This window comes from Phalaenopsis equestris, unplaced genomic scaffold, assembly GCF_001263595.1.
Source record: "Phalaenopsis equestris unplaced genomic scaffold, ASM126359v1 Scaffold000139, whole genome shotgun sequence".
In the NCBI taxonomy this organism is placed as follows: Eukaryota; Viridiplantae; Streptophyta; class Magnoliopsida; order Asparagales; family Orchidaceae; genus Phalaenopsis; species Phalaenopsis equestris.
The window spans coordinates 228556-239266 of record NW_018164581.1 but is presented as its reverse complement, the minus strand read 5'-3'; the positions used below and the strand labels follow the sequence as shown (position 1 = coordinate 239266).

The 10711-nt window shown below is 31.8% G+C and overlaps 1 protein-coding gene across 1 annotated transcript; it reads right to left on the bottom strand.

Moving 5' to 3' along the window:
• Positions 1 to 3669: 3669 nt before the first annotated feature.
• Positions 3670 to 9511, bottom strand: LOC110021684 (nucleotide pyrophosphatase/phosphodiesterase-like). The gene is made up of 13 exons (XM_020720274.1): positions 9000 to 9511; positions 8311 to 8398; positions 7737 to 8006; positions 7537 to 7645; positions 6938 to 7046; positions 6621 to 6753; positions 6279 to 6466; positions 5868 to 6054; positions 5678 to 5745; positions 4994 to 5087; positions 4672 to 4860; positions 4469 to 4552; positions 3670 to 3959 (listed from the first exon to the last, which is right to left on the bottom strand). Exons 1-13 carry the CDS (start codon positions 9266 to 9268, stop codon positions 3897 to 3899), a joined length of 1851 nt encoding a protein of 616 aa, XP_020575933.1. The 5' UTR covers positions 9269 to 9511; the 3' UTR covers positions 3670 to 3896.
• Between the last annotated feature and the right edge of the window lie 1200 nt (positions 9512 to 10711).

Genomic DNA, 10711 nt, shown 5'->3' with positions numbered 1-10711 from the left:
ATGCATTTTGATATGGGGAATCATATGATATGCAGTAGACATCTAAATATGGAGCCTCAAAAGACTTAATCTACAAATTGGATAAGTCATTATTTGGGTTAATGTAGTCACCATGTTAGTGGTATAAGCAGTTTGATTAGCTCATGATGGAATATGAGTACACTAGACCTCAATACAATCGTTGTGTGTATTTTAAAAGGTTAGCCAATGGTGAGTTCATCTGCTTGTTCCTATATATTGACGACATGTTGGATAAGTCCTTATCCGGGTTAATGTAGTCACCACATCAGTGGTATAAGCAGTTTGATCAGTTCATGATGGGACATGAGTACACGAGAACTCAATACAATCATTGTGTGTAGTTTAAAAGGTTAGCCAATGGTGAGTTCATATGTTTGCTTCTATATATTGACGACATGGTGATTGTATCTGCTTGTCTAATTGTGGTTGATAAGATGATTAAGAAATTATAAAAATATTTTGAGATGGGAGTTGGGAGAAGCTTGCAAGATGTTTAGCATGGAAATTCTCAGTGATAAGACATTGGAAAGGTTTAGCTCTCACATGGAGCATATGTTTAGTAGGTGTTAAAGAAGTTTATATTGGATAAGTTCTTAAAGTAGTCACCACATTAGGGGTATATAATTAGTTTGATCAGTTCATGCTGGGATAGGAGTGCACGAGAAATCAATACAATTATTGTGCATATTTTAAAAAGTTAGCTAATTGTGTGTTCATCTATTTGCTTCTATATATTGATGACTTGTTGATTGTATCTACTTGTCTGGTTGAGGTTGATAAGATGATGAAGAAATTGTCCAAATATTTTGAGATGAGGGAGTTGGGTGAAGCTCATAATATTCTTGGCATGGAGCATATGTTTAGAGGGTTTTAAAGAAGTTTGGTGTTGTTTGCTCGAGCAAGGTTGTGAGTCTACCAATTTCAACTCACTTTTAATTGAGTTCATATCTTTATAGCAGTGCATTGGGTAGTTTGATGTACGTCGTTGTATGAACCAGATTAGACATTGCACCAGCGGTTGGTGTTGTGAGCATTTTTATGCATGATTTAGGAAAGAATCATTGACAGAATGTGAAGAGTATTCTGAGGTACCTGAATGGTATATTTAATGTTGCTTGGTGTTTGAGAGATTGTGATCTATTATTGATTTGTGTGTAGACTATATTAATTCAGAGTATGCATGTGATATGAATAGGTGTAGGTCTACGACTGGCTATTTATTCACATTAGCAGAAGGTTCAGACAGTTGGAGATTGGTTTACTCTATTGTTGCTTTGTTTATTATGAAGACTGACTATATGGCAGTCGCGGAGGCGAGGAATGAAGATATATAGATGCAGTGCCTACTAGATGACTTACGAGTTGATAAGGAGTCGATGACGGTGTTTTGTGATAGTAAAAATGCAATATTCTTGGTCACAAGCCCAGTTCATCATGTGAGGATCAAGCACATTGATGTGAAGTACCACTTTGTTTAAAACTTGATTGATGATGTTATTAATATGTTGAAGTAGATACAAATGAGAATCTAGTAGATATGCTCATGAAGTACTATATGTCCAAAAGTTCACATATTGTTATGGTAAACATCCTATTTCATAATTGATTACCACTCGGGCATTTTAAGGAACTATGTGAGGCTTGATCCCGTAAGGAGGGGTATGTAGGCAACCATCTTGGTCCAGTAGTTATGTTATTGGAGCTCATCTTGGTCATCTCCTGCTTATCTGAAAGTGAGATTTAAGGTGGAGATTGTGATGGAAAGTATGAAATCGCTTATAATTAGGAAGATTGATATTTGCTAACGTAAGTTGAGGAGATCTAATTGTATAATCTTTTTTATAGTATGAAACCTAATTGTAGGAGATCTAATTATATGATCTTCATATGTTTGAAGTAGTTCTAGTTTGTTTGTCATAATCCTCTCTTTTTTGTAGGAGGGATTATTGAGGATTTGGGGTTTGTGTTGAGTTGTAACTCTAATTATGGCATTTTTTTCATTCTTCTCACCTATTCCTAGTGGAATAACCTCTCCCTATGGATGTAGGTGGATGTGCGTAGAACCTAGTAAATTGCAATGTAGTTGGTTGTTGATTTGTTTTGTGAGTTTATTTTCCGCATCGTTTTGCACAACATATTTGGGCTCTATTCATAAAATATTTGGGTTCTCTTCTTATTGAGATTATCAAGCTCATTAAATAACAACTTATTTACAAAAAAAGTAAATGAGCTATAATTAAGCAATGATCGAGCTTTAATTGCCTTAAATTTTATAAGAGCATTTTGTTGGCAAAAGTAAATAATCCATATTAAATAACGCTTGATGAGCCAATAAACATTTGAATTATATGCTTATGAATCGGTTGCAATCAAATTACAATCGTCAATGTTTATAAGCTTTAAATGATATTATTAAATTCTTCATAAATACATGTAGGAGGGATTATTGAGGCTTTGGGGTTTGTGTTGAGTTGTAACTCTAATTCTGCCAATTTTTTCTTTCTTCTCACCTATTGATAGTGGAATAACCTCTCCCTATGGACGTAGGTGGATTTATGTAGAACCTAGTAAATTGCAATGTAGTTGGTTTATTTGTTGTGTGAGTTTATTTTCCACATCGTTTTGCACAACATGTTTGGGCTCTATTCATAAAATATTTGGGTTCTCTTCTTATTGAGATTATCGAGCTCATTAAATAACAACTTATTTACAAAAAAAGTAAATGAGCTATAATTAAGCAATGATCGAGCTTTAATTGCCTTAAATTTTATAAGAGCATTTTGTTGGGAAAAGTAAATAATCCATTTTAAATAAGGCTTGATGAGCCGATAAACATTTGAATGATATGCTTATGAATTGGTTGTAATCAAATTATAATCGTCAATGTTTATAAGCTTTAAATGATATTATTCATAAATATAAATGAAGTAAATAGCAAACTCTTGACACTTGTTCATTTAGTAATTGAGTACTTGTCAAAAAATTCAATCTCGTTTGATTAATCAAATGATAATGAACAAGCTTTACTTAAGCCGGGCCACGAATAACTTATTAAACTCTCATTTGCAACTCTAGTCGTCTTTCCAATTTGTTTACCCTCAATTAATAATTTTGCCTTACCATATTTGAAACCTTAAATCTATATAGCTCAAAAATGAGTTATGGTAGCCAAGAAGAATGCAAATAAATAGAAGCAGTTAGAGTTATCTTTCAAAACAATTTGTATTCCTGGTAAGGTCCCATGCCACATAAACAATGGGAATTTACATACATATCACCAAATTCCTATGTATTTACGTATCTTATTTTTTTTACATTTATACCACCCAAATATTTCATATCACATGAAAAAAAATTCAACTTTTTTTAAATTTATAAAAAGTGAGTACACATTTTCATCTATTCATAAGGAGTGGCATATATGTACCAATTGAAGCTTAGGTGTCAGATATGTAAATAAATACATAGGAATTGAGTGGTGTGTATGTAAATGTTCCAAGAATAAGCAGCATCTTTGGTGTGGTTATGCTGCTGGGATGCCAAATTTTACCTCTGGCTAATATGAATTATACCCTGTTGTTGCTGCAAGCCATGTATTTTTCAATAATTTCAGATTTTCTATATAATGGAAACATAAAATTTCTTGTATAAAATGAAATTTTATTTAACATCAAATATCAAAAAATGCTGTTCAACATCAACATGTTCAGAAGAAAATCATCCTGAACTACCCCACCACAAAGAAAATGAAATTCTTTGTTTTACAAATTGTACAAAATAAAATAATTTTCTTATGCATCTACCCATTTTTATTACAATATAGTACATGTAATTAATAGAAGATTTGATGTTGATATTTCCCTCAATGGCACCAACTACTTTGTCTCTTGGGTGATGTAGAAGCTATCTCTCACTTCCCTTGTTTTTGAATTCACAAACTGTTGCCATTAAAACATTAAGAAATTAGATTAAAAATGAGATTATATATATATATATATATATATAGTAAAAAGGAATGGTAAGAGGCTGTTGTATGAGCCTTTAGGCACACCTAATGTGTAACAATTCAAGTACCACCTCCTTAAGGCTAACTGTGCCTATATGCATACATATATATATTTAAAAAATAAATGATGAGAGGATATTATACGAGCCTCCAACCACACTTAATGTGCCTAACAATTCGAGTACCACCTTCATAGGCCAACTATGTTAGAGGGGATTTGAACCCCCTACCTGAGGGGTCTTATACCGTGGATACCAACCAAAAGGTTGAAGTACATGTAACACACATTTATATAACATCTATTAATTAGATATTTGGAAAATGATGCCAATTAACAAGTTCGATGAGACTCTTGGCAAAGGCATTTATTTAATTAATTTAATTAATTAGTGAAGTTCAAGGTAGGTAATTGTATGAAGTTCAAATAACCCCAAGCCTTACCTCAAAGCTTAACTTTTCCTTTGTGGCATGAACTTTTGTGTAACCATATTCAGAAATCCTCTTTAAGCTCCATACATTATCAACCTACAGACATAATACAAAACATTATTAGTGAAGGCACAAATGTAAATATAAATCTATATATCTTAAAGTTTGTAAAATATAAAGTATAATATAATAAAAACTAAGCTAAAAGTACTTACTTGGCTTGGAAAGATATCAAGCTTGAACCCAGCCATTCCAATGACTGCATGAACTGGAGCTGTATAATTACCATTATAGTAAGCATCCACTCCATTACTGTCTTTTATTGGCATTCCCCTACATTCATTTTTATAAACTGCACAGGTTCTTTCATAGTTATGCACATGCCCAAATAATGCCAAGTCCACCTGTAATATTTAATTATAAATTAGCATTATAAAAAAAAATTATCCTTTTTTAACTCAATTATCAAGTAAATCTTATAATTTAGTATATATATATATATATATATATATAAGATGAAATAGTATTTAACCTTACTTTATGTTCCATTAGGAGAGGCTCAACTGAGTCAACAAAGCCTGAATCTACACTTGGAAGAATGCTATCCTGAGATGAATACATTGGTCTGTGCCTGTAATTTATAATTACCAAAGAAAAAAAAATGCATGTTAATTTTCAAGATGACTCTTAATTAACATGTTAAATGCATTAATGAAATGAAATGAATCATTGAAATATAATATTTAGAAAATAAATAATTAAGTTATATTATTAATTATAATATATTGATGAAATGGAACTTGATTTTATGATAATTAAGAATCAATGTCCATTGAATGTTCTATCATGTTTAGGGCACCCTTGAATGCTAGCAGTACAATTAGTTTGACTATTTTTTAGTAGTAATTAAATATTGTATTATAAATTGCACATTATTCCATCATCAATATCAAGAACATATGTGTTAATGGAAATAGAAGTATTATTACTAATTGGAATTAATATAACCCCTCAATACATCACTTCACTTTTAATCTTTATATTGGAATTAGACAGAATTTGTATTTTATTATTATGTTTTATATATCAAAATATTAATATAATATGCTGAAAAACATATTCTATCATTAACAAATAAAGATTAACATGATATGCTACTAAGCTTATTTTATCATCAACAAATATTATGAAATAAAAATGGAACAAAATTTAAGTAATTACCCAGTAAAAACTAGCCAGGGAGTCTTTAGTCTATCAACAGATGCCAAATCTTTTTTAATCCAAGCATACTGCAAAAATTAAATAAATAAAATAAAATTCATTAAATATATTTTATCATACTCAAATTCCATGCATACATAATCATAAGAAAGTAGTATTTTTTTTCTTAATTTCTAATTTTATTATTTACCTGTTCAGAATTCTCAGTCCAGTCATGTTCTGTTGATACAACTGTTATGTGAACGGTAGCTTGTTCAAAAGAGTACCATGGTTTATCCTTTGCACTCGTAGGCATTTGAAAATAGCTCTCGTAAGCAACACCGCACTCTCCACCTGAGTCTGGTGTAACGTACACAGAACCAGAGTCTGGATAGTCCCTATAATACATATAATCCCTCATCATGTCATGTAAATACAATGTATTTACTACATATTATGCACTTATAAACATACAAGGTTACATCATCTTTTTATATGTTAAAATTGGATTTATAAGAAAAATTCAACCTTAAATATCATTTAATTTTTATTATCTAAATGATAACATAACCAAAATATATTTTATCAGATTGAGAAGAAATTTAAATGAATTAAAGCTTACCTTTCATGATTTCCTATAGCTGTCATGTAGGAAAGTTGGCCAGCCACAGGAGTAATAAGATTGAGGAAGAAATCCCACTCCACCAAAAATCCAGTTGCATAACTTATGTCCCCAATATGTAAAATTGAATCAATTTTCCCAGCTGCAACTTCATCAGTCAAGGCCTCCACTACAGATATTGATCCTGGCTGCAATTTATCAATTAATATCATTGATCAGCATTATTTAAGTTGTTTGAATTTAATAATTAGGTAGCCACATTATATTATGTACAACTGTTTTATAAATCTTCTGAATATATGATGTATGACATGAAATTAACAGGCATAAGAACATTCATACCTGTATGTAGTGTTCAACTGATAGATCTCTAGGAGCTTTTCCCATATCTCCATAAGCTAAAAATGTAGTTTCATTTGCTCCAGCTGCTGGGGGTGTTGAGAATTTGATATCCTTACTCCATCCAACAGAGTCACTTTATTTGGAAAAAAAATAAGAAAATCAAGGTTAATATATGATGAAAGAGTTACTTGATGAAAATAATAAATAATATAAACTCAAAATAAAATGAGTTTATTTTAGTTAACTAGTTTTTTAGCTATAAAACACAAACTAATTAATTTGTATTATAAATAAGTTCAATTAATAGATAGTGTTACCTTCCATATCTGTAGAAGTAGGAAGTGGAAGGTTGGAGTCCTGTAATTATGGCTGAATGGATATATCCAGGATCATGCCATCCAAAATCCTTAGCAGGACTTAGGTCACCTAAAAACATGAATTAATTAATGATTAATCAAATAATTAATTCTAATAATTTATTTATTTAACAACATACTAAGTTTGCTATCTCATAGTAAGACAACTGCTTTCAAGAGGAATGATCGTATGCTATTATACGAGTCCTGATCATCCTTCATGCGCCTAAGAATTTGAGTATCACACTTTACACTTGGGATATGTGTGTGTGTGTGTGTGTATTAAAATTTCAAGAGGAATGGTCGTATGCTATTATACGAGCCCTGATCATTCTTCATGCGCCTAAGAATTTGAGTATCACACTTTACACTTAAGGGGATTCGAACCCCAGATCAGAGGGAACTTACAACTTATAAACAGATGTCCAACTAACTGATCTGAATACAAGTGTAATTTGAAGTTTCCCTCCTAAACTCTTTTGATTAAAAAGTTTACTAGTTACTATGCAAAATCAAATATTGCCCCTAAATGGGGGACTGAAAAAAGGAAAGAAGCTCACTGCACATATCCTGTGGTTTAAATGTTGTAACCACAGAAGTTGATGAATTCCCATCCGCATATAGAACTTGTTGGGGCTTCCCATCTCCACTGACCCAAGTTAATTTCATCTGCTCATGACAAACAAATCCATATCCACCATTTATAAAGTTAATCACACATGATAATTAAATTACATACATGCAGAAAATAAACACATACTGTTGTTCCAGTAGAACCAGCACTGGAAAGATGGCCATATAATGGTTGATTGGGGTTTGCAAAACCAATTGGAGCTGATCTCTTGAGTATGCACGGGACATCAAAACCACCAGCGAAGAACACAAACTCTAACTCAGTTCTAATATTCACAAAATGGAATGTAACAGAACCACTGCAGGTTTCTATCAAACACTCGTTGTCTTCTCCATAATGCTTGCATTCTGTTTTGTTGCAGCTCAGGTAGGAGGGATCATTGCTCATTTTTTGTGCCTGTGTTTTAACATTCAAATCATTCATTAATTACTGTAATTAATCTTACCTTTAAATCCAAATTAAACATATTGATAGATCTATTTAACTGCGCTAACACATATTTAATTGTTTTGGGAGTCAATATACCTAATTTTTAAATTAATTAATGCTATTTCCACATTCGTTTTGAATTGAATAATGCCATGGAATATATAAATTAATTGTAGTTCCCAATTAATTAACTTTAAAATTATGGCATGTTCAATGAATATCTTGTTAAGAATTAAAAATTATTAAATTAATGTGTTTACTAATTAATTACCTTCACTGGATAATGGCACAGAAGCGGCAGATCGCTCAGATCTCCAGTTTGTGCGTACATTGCCGCGTTCAACGGACAATCCTTCACGCTGCACATCATTATAATTGAAGGTTAGAAAAAATTAACAAATATATTTATCGCTGTGTGTATGGATGCACCAAAATTATTACATGCAGATTTTCCCATTTGTAAATAATAATAATAATAACCGCCTTGTAATTTATGAGAAAAATTTGCATACGCAAGACGTACGTAGTGCTGCGTACATCAGGGAGGTTATTCAGAGGTTATTGGGGGCTTATATCCGCATTATACCTCTTGTAACCTCCTTGTAACTTACCTGTAACTTATAAATATATGAAAACAAAAGCGCGGAATTTACTAGAAGGTTACAGGTAGGTTACAGAGAAGTTACAGGATTTACACCCATGAATAATCTTACTAACGTATATGACACTGCGTACGTCTTATGTATGCAAATTTTTCTCGTAATCAAAGCCATTAAACATAGGTACGTGTGAACGGTACCTAATATTTAATTAGCTTTCATATAAAAAATTATAAAAAAAAATCCTAAGCCGCCACTTTTACTGTTTTTAATAATAAAATAACTGTTATATTAATAAAAAAAACAAAATGAAGGATGAATTGTACTTTAAGAAAATTAACGAGAAAGTATGAATCATTACTCAATATTGGAAGGCGAGATCATGGCTATCCAATCAGACTCATCAGTATCAAGCACCCCGCTCACAGTTACAGTTATGTTTCCTTCGTCCGGCAGCATCGAGCTCATGCTGACATTAATGGAGAGATAAGGATTCAAATGAGGACACTCCTTCAGAACTCTTCTGTTTATGCCTTTGAACTTCGAAATCTCAGAGTAAGAAGAGGAAGAAGAGAGAGCCAAATATGTGAAGGAAAGAGATAATAGACAGAGGATGAGAAAGTGTTTCATGGTGAAGTTAAGGTCTGTTTGGGGGCAGATGCAGCTTATTGAATAATTTATTGATAAGTTAGGTGCGGTGGCTATTATAAACAGGACAAGTGTGTTTTCAAAGCACTACCGCACCAAATAAGCTGCCTCAAACGGGCTTTAAGAGAGAGAGAGAGAGAGAGAGAGTTTTTAGTGTATAGTTTCTCTCCCTTTCCTTCTTCTTCCTCTGTTCTGTTTTTCAGAGCTGCTTCGCATGAGATCTTGATGCTACGAATGGAGGAAGTAAGTTCCCATGCAGGCATTGGGGTATATATATAAAGGAAGGAGTGAGAGAATTCAATTTGCGCCTACGGTACGTTGAAGAAGACCTTTCTAAATGGCGCGATGGTTCCTTCCGCATACTTTTATCCTTTTGGTTTCATATTTGCTGCATGCTCGAAACGTACGTTTAAATGGTCTATGATGTGGATTTGCAATTATTATGAATATCTCATAAATATAAACTTACTCATAGTTGAATATATTATATATGATTATAAGAAGTAAACTTATGTATTTATCACACAATTCTTATGTATTTACATATCTCACCTCTAAACTTTCATATTTACATATAAATATAAATATATATATATACCTTTTTGGTGCTTTAATTTTATGGCATGAATATATGTATTTCACATTTAAAAAGAGGTAATAATGATATTTTTGATCTGATATTAAAGATTTGAGTGTTATGCGTGCACCATAAAAGCTGAGATGTGCCACGCAAATACGAAGAACTGTGTCTAAAATTAAGTTGTTGAATTAGTCAACTTTTTATAAAACTAAACAAGACTTTGGAGCCAAGGAAACTAATTCTAGTCATAATTTTTTTTTCTAAAATGGATTATAAGAACTTAATATTTTGTCGCTTTTTAATAAAAATCTTATTATAGTTCAAAGTATTAATCATTAAATAATAAGGGATTGTTAAAGAGGCGAAAAGTCTTCGTGTTAATCTCTCTATCCCTTATAGTTTGAATAAAATATTCATATTGCTTATTATTCATTTAGCTAGAATTATCAGCTCTATTTTAAGCCGTTGGATAGAAAATAGTCTGCAGATAACTGGAATTTAGATAAATTTATTTATTAGACAAATTAAATGTATTAATAATTTTCAAAAGAATACTCCTTCTAGGTGTTTACACGCGTCCTGCATAGAGGAGTCGAATGAGAGGCCTCTTACATTACGTCAAAGTCATTTTTTTTAATAAATTTAATCTCTTAAATATGCAATAATTACATAATTTTAAAAAATTGTTATAATCCAAGATAGGGCTGTCAAAACGGTTTGTTGTTCGCGGAAAGATCGTGTTCGGCTCGTTCGCTAAGTTAACGAGCCGAACACGAACAACACGAATAAATATTTGTTCGTTCGTGTTCAGCTCGTTTTGGCTCGAAATACCACTAATCATATAT

Coding starts and splice junctions, on each gene's coding strand:
- LOC110021684 (XM_020720274.1), bottom strand. CDS start 9,268: ATGAAACACTTTCTCATCCTCTGTCTATTATCTCTTTCCTTCACATAT. Junction 8,399..8,999: donor ATCTCGCCTTCCAATATTGA/GTAATGATTCAT, acceptor AATGATGTGCAG/CGTGAAGGATTGTCCGTTGA. Junction 4,553..4,671: donor TTGATATCTTTCCAAGCCAA/GTAAGTACTTTT, acceptor TTATGTCTGTAG/GTTGATAATGTATGGAGCTT.